Source organism: Athalia rosae, chromosome 2, assembly GCF_917208135.1.
Source record: "Athalia rosae chromosome 2, iyAthRosa1.1, whole genome shotgun sequence".
Classification (NCBI taxonomy): Eukaryota; Metazoa; Arthropoda; class Insecta; order Hymenoptera; family Athaliidae; genus Athalia; species Athalia rosae.
The window spans coordinates 7,041,808-7,062,141 of record NC_064027.1 but is presented as its reverse complement, the minus strand read 5'-3'; the positions used below and the strand labels follow the sequence as shown (position 1 = coordinate 7,062,141).

The 20,334-nt window shown below is 38.0% G+C and overlaps 2 protein-coding genes across 17 annotated transcripts; one reads left to right on the top strand and one right to left on the bottom strand.

The window, feature by feature from the left end:
* Positions 1–114: 114 nt before the first annotated feature.
* Positions 115–3,166, top strand: LOC105684657 (malate dehydrogenase, cytoplasmic). Of its 2 annotated transcripts, XM_012398197.3 has the most exons (5): positions 115–274; positions 951–1,146; positions 1,606–1,928; positions 2,031–2,408; positions 2,519–3,166. In XM_012398197.3, exons 1-5 carry the CDS (start codon positions 272–274, stop codon positions 2,615–2,617), a joined length of 999 nt encoding a protein of 332 aa, XP_012253620.2. In that variant the 5' UTR covers positions 115–271; the 3' UTR covers positions 2,618–3,166. The 2 variants fall into 2 exon arrangements, with proteins under 2 accessions (XP_012253620.2, XP_012253619.2); XM_012398196.3 differs by lacking the exon at positions 115–274 and having other exon boundaries at positions 927–1,146.
* A 1,330-nt stretch (positions 3,167–4,496) lies between these two features.
* On the bottom strand, positions 4,497–20,289 carry LOC105684629 (E3 ubiquitin-protein ligase Ufd4). Of its 15 annotated transcripts, XR_007276895.1 has the most exons (27): positions 20,073–20,289; positions 18,605–18,650; positions 18,173–18,312; positions 17,838–18,072; positions 17,393–17,733; positions 16,264–17,317; positions 15,964–16,077; positions 14,505–14,883; positions 14,276–14,311; positions 13,771–14,037; positions 13,119–13,672; positions 12,707–12,981; positions 12,335–12,587; positions 11,844–12,222; positions 11,432–11,718; positions 10,910–11,164; positions 10,461–10,668; positions 9,868–10,065; positions 9,221–9,477; positions 8,544–8,717; positions 8,207–8,425; positions 7,878–8,122; positions 7,211–7,781; positions 6,056–7,089; positions 5,649–5,968; positions 5,297–5,408; positions 4,497–5,095 (listed from the first exon to the last, which is right to left on the bottom strand). XR_007276895.1 is itself a non-coding variant. In XM_048649868.1 (26 exons), the coding sequence occupies exons 3-25, from the start codon at positions 18,310–18,312 to the stop codon at positions 5,686–5,688; spliced, it is 7,758 nt and encodes a 2,585-aa protein (XP_048505825.1). In that variant the 5' UTR covers positions 18,605–18,650; positions 20,073–20,289; the 3' UTR covers positions 4,497–5,408; positions 5,649–5,685. The 15 variants fall into 15 exon arrangements, 13 of the variants coding, with proteins under 13 accessions (XP_048505825.1, XP_048505826.1, XP_012253541.2 ...); XR_007276894.1 differs by having other exon boundaries at positions 5,297–5,968; positions 20,073–20,288; XM_048649868.1 differs by having other exon boundaries at positions 4,497–5,408.
* Between the last annotated feature and the right edge of the window lie 45 nt (positions 20,290–20,334).

Sequence of the window (20,334 nt, the reverse complement as noted above, 5' to 3'; positions counted from 1 at the left end):
ACGTTACAAGTAATGTTGGAACGGCGCCTCTGAAGTTTGAACTGCCAGCGCTACCGGCTTGATTCGGCAGCACATTCCTCCCACTTCATGCTTCAGCCCTTATCAATCAGTGGAACCAGGGCAGTGAACGCTGAACGATCGTTCTATCAGTGATCGTTTTCCATTTACCAACTTCCCAGTTGTTCCTGTGATCTCTGACTATTTATTCACGAGTTCTTGACGATTCTGTGCCGAACTTCCGACAAGGTTTCACTTACCTCCCGCATTTAACATGGTAAGATTATTCTCTAGTAAAAAGTTAGAATCGTACCGAAATTATGCTGACAACTATGTACAGCTGTCTTTTAACCTACATTCGACCTTCACGGGTGAACTTTGTTATGACATTGTTACCAATTGTTGGGTAGCCTAGCATTATAAAATGCATTTAGCATCATATAAATCAATTGGTTACCACCTGTAGTCATCCCATTAATCATTTGTAACTTATCATCAACACTGACCTTCATTTCATTACGACTTACAAAATCAATATCAAGTCTTCACTACATGCCTTTTTCGTATCCATTAGTAGAATTAGCTTCTGCTAAGAAATCATATCAGTTTGTAGAAAAACTCATGTGATTGCACAATACAGATAATATGATCAATCCCCCCTGGAAAGTCATATGCCAATGAAAAATTATCATTTTTCTAGCTATTCAACGAATAATACAAGAAAAGAATTTATTATTGATTCAAGATTATAATATAATCAGGTTTTGTTTAAATCCATCATCATTTTTCTATATGTAATGCTTTTGTGAATAGTAACGGCAGACTTGAATAATAAACTTAGCTTATGGAATTATTGAAATGAATAAGTAATCACTCTGGATTGTCATTTGTCTTCGTTTGTTTTGTAATTTTTTCAATTCTTCATGATTATTCTACCATCTCAAATGCTACAGGCCGAACCAATCAATGTTGTTGTCACTGGGGCTGCTGGTCAAATTGCGTATTCCCTGCTGTATCAGCTGGCCGCTGGTTCAGTTTTTGGACCAGAACAGCCCATCAACTTGAGGCTGTTGGATATTCCCCCAATGATGGATGTCCTCCAAGGTGTCGTCATGGAACTGGAGGACTTGGCACTCTCACTTCTCAGAGGTACACTTCTGATAACATTATCAAATTGTTTGTCTTTAGCCTTGGCATCTCCTCATGTAGTTTCTAACACACTTGTGAAAGTCACCTTAATTCTTCTGAGCTTATCTATGTTTGATACAATCTAAATCATTTTAGTCAAAAGAGTTTACAAATTCGAAGAGCTGATAAACAACTGTTGATTAAATTTTTTCATCCTGACAAGGCTGGTCATTTTAATACAATGTAAGTGTTTTGCATTTACAATCTCCAATTTTTTAAAGCATCTCCTGACATCACATTTCAGTCTTCTATCTTTAAAAGCAGTCATATATTTACCGCCAAAAATAAGCTGTCATTCTTACATAACACCAAATAATATTTCAACACCACTAAAATTAGCCTGCTTATAAATACAGGAGCTTCTTACCTCATACTGGTAGCTGAACTTGGATAATTATTTTATCATTAACTTAATTACAGAGGTAACACCCACTGCTGATCCTGCAGTAGCCTTCAAAGATGCTGCAGCAGCATTCTTGGTTGGCGCTATGCCTAGAAAACAGGGCATGGAGCGCAAAGATCTCTTAGCAGCAAATGTAAAAATTTTCAAAGTCCAAGGAGAGGCTCTTGATAAATTCGCGCGAAAGGACATCAAAGTCTTAGTGGTTGGTAATCCAGCAAACACCAATGCTCTCATCTGCTCCCATTATGCGCCGTCAATTCCAAAGGAAAACTTCACAGCCATGACCAGACTAGACCAAAACAGAGCTCAAGCTGCTCTAGCCGCCCGTTTGTCCGTTCCGGTACATATCAAAATCATTATTACCAAAATCACATGTTACGATTGTATATTCGGAATTTAGTCTATGCACCGATATCTATAACAATCAAATTACTCTTGTCAGGTTGACAAAGTCGAGAACGTGATTATTTGGGGTAACCACAGCTCTACCCAGTTTGCTGATGCTTCTCATGCAGTAGCAACTCTCCCAAGTGGTGCTAAGCCTGTTCCCGCAGCTATCAACGACAATGCCTGGTTGAATGGAGAATTTCTTGAGAAAATTCAAAAACGAGGAGCAGCTGTGATAGCTGCTCGCAAAATGTCATCAGCTATGTCAGCTGCCAAGGCTGCTGGAGATCACATGAAGGATTGGTGGATCGGTACACAGCCTGGAAAATGGGTCAGCATGGGAGTAGTGTCTGATGGCAGTTATGGTATTCCCAGGGATATTGTCTTTTCATTCCCTGTCACGGTTGAGAATCATCAATTCAAGATTGTTCAGGTAAAGTTGAGAACGATTATTATACAGATATACATCGATCAGAAATCGGTGAAAACTTCCTACAATAATACTTCACGGACATTTTTGAAAACTGAATCTTATTGTTCCAGGGCTTGTCAATCAGTGATTTTGCACGATCTAAGTTGAATATCACAGCTAAGGAATTGGAAGAAGAACGTACTGAAGCCAACTCTGTTCTTGAACAGTGACTAGATGACGGATCATGTGGGTTTGCCAGAAGGGCGCGCACGCCAGCAAAGCTTTGAGCTAGTTACAGTTGCTGGTGTTAGAAATATATAAATAAAATTATAAAAGAAGATGTACGAACAATGTTATTTTGTATCGAAGTTCTAAGAATTCCGTTATATAAGAAGTTATAGAACGTGTATTATACGCATGGAAATATGAAAACTATAACTACACTGTTATACTTTAGGGTTAAGACAAATGCTCAAGAGACAGGAAACTCGGGGGCAGCATTTTACACTAGGAGTATACGTTCTTTGTTCCTGTTTCTGTATTTAGATCAAAATTCATATCGTTGTGTATTCAAACCGACCTTTGATTTTCACATCAGTATAAGTTCAATTACTGCATTTATTTATACATGGATCAACAATTATACAAATAAAGCCATGTAGAGTCACACCTCACTGTTATAGTAGCACAATGTCTAGTACCCAAAGTCGATAGAATGTGTACTCGTGTAAAAATGTATCATGGTGAGCGGTCAATAAAATGTTATCGATAATAAAAAATATTCGTTGTTTCACCATTCTGAATTATAACTAATCTCTCTAAAATTAGATAGCAAAATTTTTTTCCACTCCAAGGCCTATTTTCATGATGAAAGAACGCGTCACGTAACATCGACCATTAAGCATCAAAGGCTACGGCGAATGGTGACCGATCAAGGACTTTATTTTGTTCCATAACGGTTCTGCTCTCAGTATAATCCATAACTGTATGAAAATTACTATGGAATCTATTATTCTGTGAAAGCTTTATTCAGCCATGTATTTAATGAATTGTTACGAGCAACTATCGTTTAGGATGCCCCTAGAACTACCTGAATCATGGCAAATGATTTTTTACACAAAAATGAGTTCTATTATCATCTGGCTCCAGAAATCGTAATTGTCAAAAAACTTTCATGTGAAATGATTGCCTACGGAAACCGGAATCTTTGCATTTTATGACGAACTGAATACCGGTGAAATAGAAACTTAGGAACTTTCTCTTTAAGTATTGATCAAAGTTTTCTCTACAAAACTCTGGGAGAATTGTAGAATAATCCACGATCATCACGACCTCGAAAGTCCAGCATCTCCGCGGTCACAAATAACAGGAGTCATTGAGAAAATAGGGGTTTTTGTTAAAGCACAATGGTATGTAGTTGTAGCCGTTTATGAAGCATGTTTAGTTCCAAAATTTGTGTATCTGATTGCAATGTCGTAATACCTTCGCACCAATACTGCTGTACATACGATCAAGAAATAACTTCGATATTGTTAATAAAGCTCTTGAAAGCTTTCTCATGAAGACGACTAGATTCTCCCAGCAGTAGTAATGTAACATATTTTTTTATTACTTTTCCCAAGATTCAAATAATTATACTACTGATAATTATAATGCTGTTGATGACGATGATGATGATGATAGTGAAATAATGATAATATAATATAACATGATAATAATAATAATAGATAATTTCTAATACAATAGTTACTATTTTTCATCTTAATAGCATTGATTATTTATGTTTCACATTTATGTTAACTTAATACTTCTGAACTATCCACTATCACGAATTTATTTATGTTTACTTGATGATGATAAATATTACGAGCATTGATCGTCATATATGTATATGTATATTTAAATCGAATTTAATATGTATAGGTATTATGCTCGACTTGCCAAGTCTCTATTGCTTGGATAAAATTGTGATCTTATTCTAAATTTTTCGAGAAGAATGATAATTAGCTCTGTAATATCACAAGAAGAAACCACGCGAAAAATGCAGACAATATCCAACCCAAAAGTATTACTTGTCCTTATGTGTATGGGCAATAAAAAACTCAATAATCTCTATTAAACAACAAATTTTATTTGCATCATTTTTATCCGAAACAAGTAGGGACTTAACAACTGTCTAGGATGAAGACATCCATGTATTGAAAATATAATTATTCATCAAGTGCGGCTATTTTATTACATAAACTATTTTCTACATAATAATTCACGAAAACAATCGAGTGAATATTTGCTTGGACGATGATTGTTGAGTTTTTGGAGTTTTTCTCTCTGTTACTTATTTTGTTTATTCTTTTCTTTTGTTTTCATTTTTTATGTAAGATTTGGTAAATTGTTGAAGCGCAAAAGCTTCAGTGTCACACTAGAAATTTACTCAAACACTCAGAAAACGTGATCTCCGAAAAAATTTAGCTATGCTACAAGACGAAAGAACGAGAAAATAAAAGCTATTCAAAGAAACAGTTGCATTTTCCGGTTTTAACCAATCCACCCACACTGATTCCACAGGTCATTTATCATAGCACTTGCTGTCTAAGCATGTATATTGGTACGCATTTGAACTAATTATTTCCTTTTGCTTTTTCATTCGGATAAATGGTTAAGAATTAGCTTTGTTTGTTATTCTGATTGTGTTTCCATAACAAACTGACCTGCAATGACACATATAAACATATATTCGTGTATACACATACATAGGTATACTATCGTATGTATGCAAACACCTAATAGCATATGATTTGATTTTGAACTGAAACGAAGGAGGCTTGTTAACTTATTATTATTAAATGTACAAATCATTCCTAATGCAATTTTGTTGAATTATCACCGATTGAAGAAACTCATCAAAATACCTATGTGTTTCGATAGATTTTTTCTCCTCCTCTTCAGTCGCTTCAACCCAAGATAAATAGGAGCGGTATACCAGTGTAACGTCCTTTTCTTTTTCTTTTTTTTAACTAACATCTAAAAGTCGTTCCAAATATGTTATTCCTTTTCTTTTAATTGCGTAATTATCACAACATGCTGAACGTGTAAAATGAAAATATTATTCCTAATAAATGACAGTTTTTTTCGCAAATCCGTGATAAATGATTTATCTATCCCACTGTTTAATCTACAATATATGCTATCACTTTTAAAACCCAATTAATTGCGGAAAGCGTAGGTGGTTGAAATTCTCGGTGACCTAATTTTTTTACTCACCATGAATCAGATATTGATTTCCATTAAGTTAAAATGCCTAGTTTAAATGGAATCCCCTTTCTCGAGTTGCAGCTAATAGCCTTTCTTTTAAAAGCTCTTCCGTTGGATATTCTGGTAACTTTAAATAATGCACACACGTGTTCACAGAAGGAAATCCTCCCGATCCAGCATCAACCTTACGTACTACTGTTAATCTAGGATGTAGGTTGCAGAGGCCACCAGGAGGCAAGGCTGAACAACCTGTTGCAAACTGAAGAAAAGCTTTGCGTTCGGATCCGGAGAGCGATAGCAATACGTTGACAAATCGTTGGAATCCAGGACTGCAGGAGAAAATGAAAACAACGATTTGAGCAAATTGTACATCAATAGACAAATCAGGAAAATTAATGTCAACAATTCGTTCTCACCTTTCTCTGGTATATCCTAACTTGGGCTCAGTGTAATTGAGTAAATCGTCCCTAGTCCATTGAGGATCTTGTTCGCCACAAAGCATCGCTCTAATTTCTTCTGGGCTGAACGCATGTAGTTTTTCCATTAAAAATACTCTGGAGAAGCCTGCTTTAAATGCTTCAAGCTGCCTAGCGATTCCTCGTTCAAGACAATATTTAATCGTCAGATCTGTATATTCGTGTACATTATCTAGCGTCACAGGTATATTTGAACCACCTTCTTTCAATTCGACTTGATCGTGTTCAAAAATTCTAGAGCTAGGCGCATAGCTCATCGTAAGAGCCAAATCTTCGATAGCCATAGAAGTACCAGAAGAATGAGTGACATGTAACGAATCCCTTATTTCCTCCGTTAACGGACCATCAGATAACGTCCTGTCGCGTCTCGACACTAAACTTTGCATTTGCTTCAAGAATTCGCCTCTGACAGGATCCACAACTGCTAAGTCTTCAATGTCAAGTATTCCGTCGTACCACGGCGCTGGTTCTAGGGAATATTGGGTATCTAGTTCTCCTTCTTCAGAGATAAAGCTGCTAGCCATACTTGACGGCATGCTTTCTTGTGGAACTGTATTCAATCCGATTCTTTCATTCACATTATTAGTGATGTCTCCACGACACATAAGCTTTAAGAAAGGTTGAGATAATGGGATATCCACTAGTCTATTATCTTGTAGAACTTTGGCTAAAAATACACCTAGGAACCAGAAATACCGGACAGCTCTGTCACAAGTTGGTGAGTCTTGAGGTATTGGCGCAGGAAATAGGCCACTGGGCCGAACTACATAATATCCAGGCGGACGAATCTGTTCTCCCGGTGGACAAGAATGTTCATCGAGGCATGGCTGTTCATCATCGCAAAGCCAAAGTCTCAGATCTTTACGTTGTAATTCAGCAGCAACTAAAGCGAAAAATTCTAATGTTGGTCCAAGGCCGGTTCCCTCTTCACCAACAAACTGTACTTCCAGTATGCTCTTGCGGTTGGCGTGTACCTTTGGAGGAAGTAGAAAAAACACATAAATATGATAATTTTGCTAGTCGATCATGTTCAATAATATACTTTATTTATAGTCGATCTATTAATTCAAGTAACGGAAGGAAGAGGTTATTTACCTTGAGCACTTGCTCAGCCCAGTCCAATAATTTCTCTCCCCTTGGCACACTGACCCTTTCGTGTTTTAGTCTTCCTACTCTGAATTCATGACTATCATCTCTTCGCGGGCTAAGTCCAGGAGCTCTTTGTCTTTCTAATACAGCATCTCTTTGAGTTTGTAGCCAGACAATGGATCTTGATGCTCCAAATGCCGTGCAACTGAAGTATAGTCGTCTGGTCTCAAATGGCAATAAAAATGGGCAACTTCTTGCCAATTCTTCGCACCAATTTGGTAGAGCACCAGCTGCTAAAGCTAATGGATCTTGAATCTGCTGCACAACCTTATTAGTGATTTTCTTTGACGTAAAGTCATCGGGATTGACCCAACACCCTTCAGGATCACTGTCTTCCGTTATAATGTCTTTATGGTCCTCACGCATCGCACTCAGCACAAACACATGACGCAAAAGTTGTAGGACGTCTTCTACGGTACAGGCACTTGTGTTTTGTATTGGATTGCGTGAATATAACGTTATGACCGGCGTTGCACGACCTGAGGATTCTTCATCTCTAGCTTCTTTATAAACTATCCTATTAATTAGACAGAAATAATTAGTAACATAAATATTCGTTCGTCTGAAAACCGAGATTCACGTCATATTTGATATAAAGTGTCAAAATCATTACGTGTAAGTTGGCTCCCATATCCTTCTGAGTTTCTCCTGTCTGCTACCTAGTTCTGTCAGTTGCATAAGTTCTTGAACAGCTTGGAATATAGTAGACTGAGGATCGGTGAGAGGCACTTCTACGTCAGGGACCCCTGGCAATCCAGGACCTTTCAAGGTTAAAGACAGCTTTGGAGCTGTTGGCAAGCCAGATCGAGTACTTGTCTGCAGCTCACTGCCTGGTGGAGGAACTTCTAGATCCGTGGTCTAGAGATTTGAGTTAAGTAAGATTTCAATCTTCAAATGCCTACACAGAATATCTTATAGGTAAAATTTATTTTTGATTTTCACCTGGTTGATGTTCGTCCGGCCTGGCCTCGGATCAAAAGCTGGTATCAGAGCAGAGAACTGTCTTTTCAGAACAAACTCGTCATCCCAGGCTCGTCGTTTGCTGGGTTGTGGCTGAGTTTCTTCTTCCATGAACGCTGCTAATAAGTTACGACTGACCATGACCTCTTCGTATTCACCTTCCCCGCCATCACCCTCTTCTTCGTTTTCTTCATCATCCTCCTATAGCCAAAGAGAATACATTGTATCAACAAATAACGATGAGAGTACACATTAAATATATTTTTCATAACAGGTGGTGAACTATGTCAAATCTGTAATTCTAAATAAAACTCAATACCTCTTGCTCATTTTCTTCGTTGTCATCATCTTCCTCGGCAAGTGCGCCATCTTCATCATCCTCCAGTTCACCTAATAGAGTGGGACCACCTGTACCACGGCCACCCGTAACTCCATTACCAGTGACTCCACCACATGATTCCAAGAAATCTTCCACGCTGACCTGTAGCCATAACTTCTCATTATATTAAAAGAAAGCCCCGCCCAGGGGTCTTTTTCTGTCTTCTTTACATTGCGTGGACAAAAAGCAGCAAATATTCTAAGAGCCGTGTATCAACAGTAAAATAGAATTTCTTTTCAAAACCATGAAAAAAGAAATCAGAAATCTTACAATGCAGCCGTTGCACGACTAGATCATTCAATATGTGTAAAATCAAAGATGCTGCCCAACTGATAAAAAACAAAATAGGCTATGAATATATTCCATTTTTTTCTAAATGAACTCTACCTGTGCAATATATACCTAGTTTTCCGTTTGTCAAATATACTAGTAAAGTCAAGTTATTGTGACGAAAAAAAAAAAATTCTGTTTGCAAGACAGATTGTTCTACTATTACTGAACTCTATATGATAAACTTTTTAAAGTAATTGCATCGATTCAAATAAAAACAAAACAGTCTAGAAAACTAATTGCTGAAAGCACATAGCAGAAGGATATCGGTTTAGCGGGATTCTCACCTGTTCACTGTCGCTACTTGTACTCGTTAGAGACATAGTCAGGGCCTGTCCCAAGCCAGGTCCAGTTGTTGTGGTAACTCCACTGCCGGCAACTTGTCCACTACTGGTAAGACTTGGATAACTCTGTGCTGTACTTAGTAAACCTCCTGGGAAATTGGAGCTCAATGCCAATCTGACCAAACTAGACACAGAATTTGGTCCTCGAGGATTTGATCCAGAATTGGAGTTTGGAGCTATATGCTGACCACCTGCGGGACCTAAAAATTGTTAGAATACCCGAATAATGCGTTTGTTAAGATGAAACAAATCCTTATACTCTATGAACATAGCTTCTGTACATACTTTTCTGTGATAGAATCGATCAAATCAGAGTTGATATTGTGAATAGTTGACAAAACTATGAATGAAATAATGCAAAATGGGGACAGCGTTGGTCTTCTACATAATCAAAGTCGGTGTCAATAGCACAATGATAATAGATCGCTGAAGACCTGCCAAACGCGTGCATATTTGATTTGCTATTTCTGTCCGGTATTTGACATGTCGCAAAGATGATTCAGTAGTCGTCAATGATTATTTGAGGACGAAACAGATTCGGGTCCGAAAGAATGTGTAAATAAACCAAGCGAAGCAATTGGAAAACAGACCCAAAGTTCGTCTGCGAGCCATTGCAGCAAAAGTTTCGAGTAGTCCAGTAGCTGCCGCTGGTTCCAGAGTATTGTTAGCATCTGTACAGGTAAGATTTGGTACAGATACAGACATGGGATTTGTTACTACGATGGGACATCCAGGAGCATTCTGAGATGACGAACTAGCTTCTTTGTCACGACCGCACTCTTTCATGTCTATCATAAAAAATATTTAACACGTGATTGCTCGATATATTTCTGATGTATAATTAAATGCACGAATTGTTTGACTTTTGTAGATTTACAAATGCAAATAAAATTTTGAATATCATTAAAATTGTTATGTCTCATGCAGTGAATAACAAACCCATACAAAATGTACGACATTCTTTCCCTCAAGATATTCATGTACTTCACAGGATGTTTGAATAACGACTATGATTGGAAGCGTTCAATTTATTGAATAAGTGAAAGCCGTGAATGTCACCACATGAATATGGAAAGAAGAAATGGAAAAGAAGAGTATAATTTCACTGATCCTAGTACCCAAAGTTTTTCTTGGAAGGCTGCCCAACTCGAATTGTAAACCTTTAGAAAGATTCAATACTCACTGTCAGTGATTCCTGGACGATGTCTAGTCAGATTCCGAATTCTCATAGAACTTTCGTCAGTTTCACCAGATACGCTAATCCTAACAGGTACCAAACCAAGTAATTCTCCACTCAAGAAACTGTTAGTATTATTACGTAACCTGTCTGCACCTTCGCGCATACGATCCAAAACCTCTGCAGCTTCCAGACTCAAAAGACCGCTTGTGGGCTATAAAAAAACGTACGAACATGATTAATGATGAAATGGATATGTAGTTATACTATACATTCTATTGAATGATTGATGAGAACAGTTAAAAGCTTGACTGATATCTTAGAATAAAGATCAGCAAGTAACAGCCCTCTAGGTAAAATATACAAATATGTATGGGAAAAAACATTACTCCACTAACATGAGTCAACATTAAACTTGCAACCAATAATTAAAAAAAAAAAACGAATTTATATACCTTGTTCCCTCGAACTGTGGGAAATAGAGGTTTAGAGCTATTTGTGGCTCGGTTACAGTTGGTATTAATCGAGTATTCGGTATTGAGAGCAAGACTTTCAACAATAGTTGCCAAATCACTGGCTGCATCGGGCCTGGGATGTAAAACAACAGATAATTCGCCTGCTGCACTGGCAGCACCTTCTCCAGTTACTGCCACCACTGCTTCTGCTCGGGCCACTGATAGTACACTTTCTGCTATCGACTCTGCTGCTTGCTGGTTTTATATAAACACAAGTAGTATACAGTTTTGTTAGATATAACATCATCTTCAAACACCGTGCATGAGATTTTTAATTTTCACATTCGTTTCATGAAATTTCATATGTATGATATGAATTTTGACGAATTTTAAGAATTTTTAGAGACGAATACATGATGGAAAAAGTACAAAGTTAATCTTTGTGTAAAAACGAAGAATTGTCATGATTTGAAGCTTTCTGAATTTTTATGTGTATGCAATCAGAGATCGTAACATCTTTACCTTTGCGGCTAAGTTATCGGCACTCGCAGCTTGGTCGGTCGACGCGACTGATCCTCGCATGCCTGCATCTGTACAATCTGGTAAGCTGGGTGTGCTGCTAGACTTTCTGCTGGTTAGTACACTAGTACCGTTTTTAGTTTTCATGCTGTTTTCACTTTCCACACCTGTGCTCACTAGCCTTAAGTCGTATTTTGCTTCTGCTCCCATGCGATAAGAATTTGAGCCACCATGGTCCCAGGTTACATCTATCCAACCGTTATGTAATTCCCCCGTTACAGTACCTTCACCTAAAGTTGTAAAGGGATATAAGTCTTCTGTTGATTCTAGCATATACATATAAAGCTATAGATTATTTAAATATTAACCTATGCTAGGTCATCGAATTGTGTTCATTAAAAAATAGATAACTAACCTGGTGGAACACCATCTTGTTCTCTCCATTTCCAGTCAAGACCTCTAGCCACACGTGCTCCTGCCACCAAATGCCTCAGAACCTGGGTTCTGACTAATCGTCTCTGCCTCCGCACACCGGCTTCAGCTTCTCTAGCAGCTCTACCCAGGTCTTCGCAGACACCAGTAACTTCTCCATAAATCTCTAACCCAGACATGGAGAGGTAGTGGGTTTGGCCAGATGAATTTTTTCCAGTTTGCTGTAAACGCAGGTGACGCCAGCCCTGAACCTCTTCAGCAGGAGGTTCTAGGGTCCAAGTTGCAGTACTACCAGGTTCATTAAGAGAGCAGTCATCGACATGTGTATACAACGTTGTCCAGTTTATACCATCCTTGGAAACCTATCAGATTGTTGGTTTGATTTAGATTTGAATAAAATTTTATATTTCATTGATCTTATCGATCACGAATGTGGGAAACGATATGAATAATGACATTCGTTCATCTACTTACTTGGAACATCCAATTTCTCAAAGCACTGCGACCATATCCTCTTGCATGTCTCAAACTATAAGCACTCGGAATTAGCCACACACCTAAATCCACCGAAAACCAAGCTCGTTTATCGTCATTTGTATGACAATTTAAAGCTGACGGATCTCGACTAAGAATGTCTTCGAGTCGACCATATGGCAAGATGCGGCCATCGCTGGAAGTTACCACAACTAATCCATATTGCCCTGGGTTTACCCATTCCGAACTGGTCCTGAAATAATGAAATTGGTAAGTTTCATGAAATAGTAACATTACGTTGGGCGAATTGGATTTACTTTCGAAATTATGTAGGACAGATAAGTTTACATTGATCTCACGATTGAAACTTACTTTGCGTTTGTTCCGATCCAATATATCAGCCCGTTTTCATCGAAATCATGTTGATACTTGAATGTCATTCTATTACCCTCTTTCAATTTTTTAACAAAGGTGAATGTGGAACGGTCATGATCGTGCCATTGTTTTGCAACCATTTTCAATAAATGATGTTCCAGTTGTTGTACAGTGCTCAATGGTTCCATTTTCAGACCTCTACCAGATCGATCAATTAGTGCACTCTCCCCAGCTGCTTTTTCCAATCGGAAGCGGAGTCTCCTTGTCAAAATCTATAACGGAAAAACGCAAAATGGTTGAAGAATCACATTTGATGGCGAAAAATAATTTTAATCTACCAAAAAGTGACCACAGTAATTTGTGGATTTGTAGTACCATAAGACAAACATCCATATTCAATATTTTTTACCTGTAGTCCATATCCGGATCCTGGTGTATCGTACAAATACACGGGAAGTTTTTCAATTGATTCGAGGACCGAAACTAATTTGTGAACTAAAATTTTTGCTGAACTATGTTCTCGGTCGATATCATGTGATTGGAAACAACTTTTGAACAAAGCTATCCTCTGTAGCCTCAATTTTGTGGCTCGTAACGAAGGTGGTTGTGGTCCTGGTGGGGCAGCTAATAGTCCAAGTAGAGCTTGAATGAGCCCACTAGAATGTAGTTCATAGGCAGAGACTTTTCCTTCTTCGTTCAATAAGATCTTTAGCTCTTCCAACGTATTTTGTAAAACATTGCGCCATTCACGATTGCCGGATTGCTGTTTCTGACAAGCTTTTTCAATTTGGCTTACGATTGTACTGAGCTTCGCTACTACACCACGTGGTTGGGCCTGTGCTACTTTGAAATACCTTTCATATATTTCTTGAGCTTGAGTTTTCACTTTTTGTTTAATAGCTTCTAGTTTCGACCGTAATCGTTTTCCACGCTTGCCGGCCCAACCAGCCGCAAATTCCGGACCTGAAAAATTTCTTTTTTATTAGCAAAATTTTGAGTGAAAGAAAGAAAATCAAATAATTAAGATGAATTTTTAATTTTCACTGCTGGTATCATCTCACCCAGGCTAGTTTCGGCAGTGAAGGAATGTTTGGTGCCGCGATTGGATTCAAATATAAAACCAGGCAAGTCTTCTTTCAAAATAGTAGCTTGCTGTTGTCCGTCACTATTGTGGATGTACAATTCACCTTCTCTTCGACTAGAAAGAGCCCAATTGCCAACTACCAACCGTGTTGTGCCAGGGCGAGACAGTAGAGGTTGACTTACAGAATTTGGTTTCACTTGAGTTCGAGCTCTTTGTAGTTTCTCAAGAAATTCTCCTCGATTTTCTATCAATGTGAGAGATACAAATCACATTACAATATAGACTGAGGCAAATATTATCTAATGGTCTAGCCCCATTAATATTAGCTAAATTAAAGTTGAATGCAAGCGATTGAAAAACGTAAATAGTAATGTAATATGCAATATTGGAGATTGGATGACGTAAATAAACATTGCTTGTTAATTTTTATGTGGATAACATTATTGACCGAATAGCGACAAACTGACTAAAATGTCACGTACCTTCAGTAGTTAGCGACTCTGTGTTCCGCCCCTTTCCTGTTGGCAGTTAGTAAAACGAGTTACTTACTAAACTAGTCTCTAAGCGCTAAAATTATTTACAAATGATATCATTATGTGGCGAGAGTGTGTAGAAGAGCAAAGAAAAGGGAAATGAATGAGAAGAATGGTGAGGATATAAAAATATTAAGTGTTAAGAATGTATGTAGTCACTTGTTCAATAGTAACTTACCTGTTGTATCAGTGCCACCCTCTGGGCTACCGCTGGAGTACATGGTGGCTAGTTTACCATCGAGGATAAATCTAAACCAGCCATTACTTCCATTAGATAATTCTAGAGCAGCTGCATCGGACCAAACATACAAACAATCACGTCCTCGGCAAATACACCAATCCCTCCAATGATAGGCCCTGCCAACCAACAGTTCCCTTGCATCTTCAACTGGTTGTTCTTCTCCAGATTGATTAGTCTCTGATTCTGGTTCAGTAGCCAATGTTGCAACTTTAGAAAAAACACCCAATCTTGCAAAATGTTCTAAAAATTCGTCTTTTCCCTTAATCATCAAATCTTGAATCATTTGCAGAACTACCAGGTGCCCATCTTCATCCTCCTGTTAACATTGAATTTCAAATTTTCATGTGAGTAAAATAATCGAATCTTCTCAGTAGCGTTGTTTGGATACCCATTAAATCTGGGTAACAATGCAAACAAGAGTTAAAAAATGAATCTAACAGAAAGTAGACTGAAATATTAGAACTATTATTAACTAATATTTTGAAATTGAAAACAGCCTGACATAAATCGAGTTGACAATCGTAAGGAATTATCGCATAATTATGATGGTAAGAATGCAGTAATAATTTTCAAATTGTGGTTTCTAACTTTTTTTATCGATGACTCAAATTATCAAGAAATTTAATTTCATTCTACCCTAAAAGTTAGAAAAGCTGGAAAGATTAAACACATTCAACTTTGAAATACCTAGAAGATTTATTGGTGGGGTAGTTTGGAACAAAAAACCAATTCAATTATTGCACGCACAGCCAGCCTTAGTTGTCAGCTTTGGCTTTGTTCTATGCTAGACATGTATACTATGTGTATGTATTTATCTATGAATTAATTTGGCATATATACCATTCCATAGATTATTCGTTATTTTTATTGATTAAGTGTAGATCATTATAACACATGAAAGGTTGTGGGGACTGACTTTGTATTCCTTTATTATGGAATATATCCTGTTAGTGACCACACCAGCAGCAGGCAGATGGTGAGCATGATCTTTTATAAACACGAAAATAAATTTGCTTTTGATCATAAAATGTTTGATGACTTGTATCATTTTGTTTAGATGCACTAGTATCAGGTGCCATTATAACAATATTCAGTCATGAATTTGGATTAATAGGTAAGTTGATTGTACTCTGAAAATTTTTATGATGTAATTATACAACTCTGCAAGAAGTTTCAAGTTACGTCTGAAATTAACGTTTGAGCTATAAAGTGTCATCACAGCTTATTTTCAGTTCCGATTTATTTTTTTCTGCTATTGATTATTTATTGTACATTAGACTTATTCTTCAAGTATTTATTTAAAAGAATGTAATTCCTATGTTTGAGTTATGTATGTGAAAAATGAATCGGATGGGGAATATTCAAGCACAATGCAAGAGAATGGAATAGACGTTACCGTCTTTTCGAGAATGTACTTCTGGGAACTAGAAGACTTGCGCGGAAGAAGGCAGGGCAATTTTGGGCCGACGAATGGTTTGGGAGGCGACGGTGGTACCTCGATCTCTGCCTCCTGCGAACAATCTTACCTGAGTAAATGTAACTGCCTGCTGCTTTCCGTGATATGGCCCCACACATTTATACTTGTGATATAAAGGTAATACAAATAATGGTGATGCCAAAGTTTATGAGATTCACAAGCTCGGGCAAAGTGTACTCAAATACTTGAGAAATAATGAACATTACTGAAAAAACTCACCTCGTTATCCAAGACAGTTGCAATGACCTCAACAAGAGTTGCTCCGCAATCTGTACCCTCAGATCCACATGCCTCGACGAGAAGTTCTGGTTGGATATAGTGTACCATTTTTCTAATCAGGCTCAAGCTTGCTTTTCTGACGCTGGATAGCATTGTAGATTGAAATGTCGCGCAGAACACTGGTAATAATCTCTTTAGGTAAACCGGAGCCATTTCGGGATCTCCCTTTGGTTCTGTGATGTCCTCAACTTCGGTTTCTGGCTTTCGATTTTCTTGATTGGGTGGCAACATCCACTCTCCAGGAGATTGCAAAATAGCTGCAACCTCTCTGTGCCCTTCGTCCACTCGTTCTCTAGCTTTATCTAAAGGTGTTTTGCCATCTTCATCCCTCAAATCAGGGTTAGCACCATGTCGAAGCAAAACTTTGGCTATGGCCGGTCTTCCAAAACACGCGGCATAATGTAAACTGGATGAGCGTTGACCTTTATTTACATCCGCTCCCCTGTCACATAAAAATTCTACCATTTCTTGTGTACCAAAGGCTGATGCCCAGTTTAAAAGAGTTTGCCCAACATCATCCATAAAGTTAACTTCAATACCGCCAGATTCTATAGCTTCTATTAACGCATCTGTATCTTTGGATCTAATACAATCGATCAATTGTCTATGAGATTTTTCTCCTGCACTATCAAGCCGTCTCAGTCGTGGTAACAAAGGACCTGACGGACCTCCAGCGGCTCCTCGGCCTAAAGCTGATCTTCCTTCGAACAATAAGACTAATAGTAAATCGACTAATCTCATGGAATCTAAAGCACATCTTTCGTCACCCTTCAAAGCCTTCTCTATGGCATCAGGCAACTCAGAACGTAGCAAGTCATGAGTTATAGATGGAGAACCCCTGCATAATGTTGATAACAGGCTGATAATCGTGGATACCGAAGCACAAGATTTTGGCTCAGGTGCTGGAGCAGTTGATGCAGTTGATGGAGGTGGTGTTTTGGTGTTGCTGGATGTATTAGCAGCTGACGCACCAGGTCCAGCAGCATTCGATAGTCTATGAACATATTGAATGGATTGTCTTAGTGAAATGTGAAGAGTCTAAGCTGATGACTCCGTGCATTAAACCTACCTGTACAATAATTCGGAAACTAAGCCATGAGATGCTAATGGTGCAGGATCAACGCCTCTCCTTGAAAATCGGTCAGCTAGTGAAGCGAAGCATCTGAGTGCACCATCAGCTACATGAGCATCTTCGTGTCTCAATAAAGTAGATAAAGCTTCAACACAATCTGGCAACGCTTTGTCTTGTGGTTCGACTTTGCCGCACAATCGAGAAACTACGGCCATTGCAGAATGCAAGGTATCACGATGCACCCTGGCTCCGTGTTCGCGAATGAATGACAATGCACATGGCAGACCACCTGCTTCAAAAACTGCTCCTGCTTCTCTTGCGCAAACCAGTTCAAGAACCTGCCATGAAATACATGCATATTCAATTTTTTGATGTCAGATTAATAAAAAGCCAAGCAACATTATCAATTAGAGTGAGCAGAATATGAAACCAATTCGTTTACCTTTATGCATTGTTCTGCTAGATCTCGACTCGCTCTAGACCCAAGGCCTGCTCCAGAAAGACGTCCACAAATAGCTTTAACAGCACCTTCCATGGCAACCACTCGCCGCGTGCATTCAGCAGAGACATCAAGGTAGTATGTAATCGCACGGGCTGTTACTTCCAGCACACTATCTGGAGCTAGCTCGTCCAAGAAGATGCGGCAAAGAGCTGGGAGAAAAGTTCGTGGTGGGCAACTACAAAAATAAATACCTTGCTTAGCCGAAAGATGACGCAACATTAGTTTCCGATAACCTGGGTATTCAAGGTACTGTCTCTTCATCATGGAGTGCTTACCTTTCGAAACACCGGTCGACATTATCAGACATGAGTAATAACATGCACAGCTGTTCTAAGGCTATGAGCTGCATGTCTCTTTCGTCGCCTTGGCCCATGCTGAGCCATTCCAGCAATGTTTCTGGATCTACTTCTGCCATCTAATACAAAGGAAACCACAAATTTATTGAAAAATTCAAACGTGATCTAGTATAGGTTTATTCCAGGATGGAGAAGGGTAAACGAACTAATCACTAGGTGTAATTTTATAATCATGATCAACATACTTTGATCGTGACTCATTTTCACAATAATGAATTATTCTGTCAGTTTGATTTTGTATGAAAGGATGAAAAATGCATCTTTATTCATACCTATTTTCTTTGTGATGTGTTTATACATCAGAAAGAAAATTTTATTGGAAAGAACGAGAATTTCAGGAAAGTAACTTACCTTTTTGTTTGTTACCCGCACTGGTCCAAATCCTCAATGTGTTAATCTGTAACGAAAGAGTCGAATTGTAAAGGAGCAAGCTACTGTAAACATTATTTGATCACAGTATTTTGTCAACAACATATGTGACCGATTAGACGTGAGGGTAATTGAGGGTAAAGGATTGTGAGCAGATCCTACTTCTCAACTACACAGATCTTTGGAGAAAGTTCCATCAACTGTTTTCAAGTTTATAAATAGCGTATTTTTAAAATTCATTTCACATCAGAAAAGCTGGGGTTACTGCAAAGTTCATTCAAAGTATGAATCATTTTTCATCCAATGTTGCAGTATAAAAAATAATAATCTGGTGAATGATTGTTCAACTTAAGGAGATACTGACATTAGTGACAATACTTTAGGCAATTGATTTCATGATGAAAAGCATTTAACGAGTCTATAAAGATGTTAAGTTTGGTATTGGAATCAGACGTTACAAGAATATTGCGTCTAAATGATGATTGGTCGATTTGAACGATCGCCAAAAATTTTTGAATACATTCCGGAACAATCCATGTAGCATTCTTACCATTGTCTATTCGCATCGTTGCATCATCATTACCATTATTGACATAATTACTAACAATTGATCCTTATTTAGATTTAAAAAAAACAGTCAATCTATAAAATAAACTTTTTTTACAGCAATAGTCAATCGAATAAGCCTGCAGGTCATTGAAAAGTCATTACAAATGTGTTTACTCACTTTTGAATGATAAGTGAAATTATTTTGAGAGAGTATTTAAAATTTTCAACATATTGCACAACTATACTTTAATTATGAGCAATAGGAGCCCACTTGAAATTTTGTTATCTACTCATGGTTTTGACCGGCGTAATTGTTAACAGAGATTGCTATTCAATGATCTTTTGTGAGAGATGCAAAAAATTGTAAGGAATATTCGTTGGCTGACTCATTGTGTCAGGCAAGAGCGAGAAGTTGAGTGGACTAAATTTATTCAACTCTTAAGTAGGTATACAATAACGAAAAATTTAGTATATCAGTCAATTGATATCTTTATACAAGAAGGATTACAGGACCTGGGATATTATTGTTTTTGTCGTTTGGAAGATATGTGTATCTATGGATTATTTACACACACTTATTCATCTGGTCAAAATTGAGTGGATAAGGTTTGGTATCCAAAAATGCAAATAGAACCAAGGCCGTTAAACAATAACGCAGAACAACAAAGATGCATCGTGGCTAGCATGAAAATTTAATGCGAATATCTGGGGAAAATCGAGCATTTCTGGACTAGAATAATAACGACCTTATAATACGAGAACGCTGTGTAATAAGACTAATTGTACACTGAAAATAACAAGGTTCAGGGTTTACAGGCGATCCGTGAAAGACACACGCTGCGAAATACACAATGAAGTAATATAAGGTAGGTAACCCATTTTAGCAAGTTCGACGACGTACCGTTCCTTTAGTTTTCCATTCTTCGTGGGGTCAAGTCGCCATCCTAGCAAGGAAACCAATATTCCCCACAAATGAGACCTCGTCACTCCTATTTCACCTTCAGCATTCACTGCGCCTATTCAATATCCTATTTATTCACCAATGTACACTATTTGCTCTCGTGTTTTCGTATTTTGCCATTTACGTGACGTACAATGTCCAGTACCAAGTGTTCCAACTCAAGTAAGTGCGAAGTGAAGTGTCTTGAGCTGGGGCATAACGG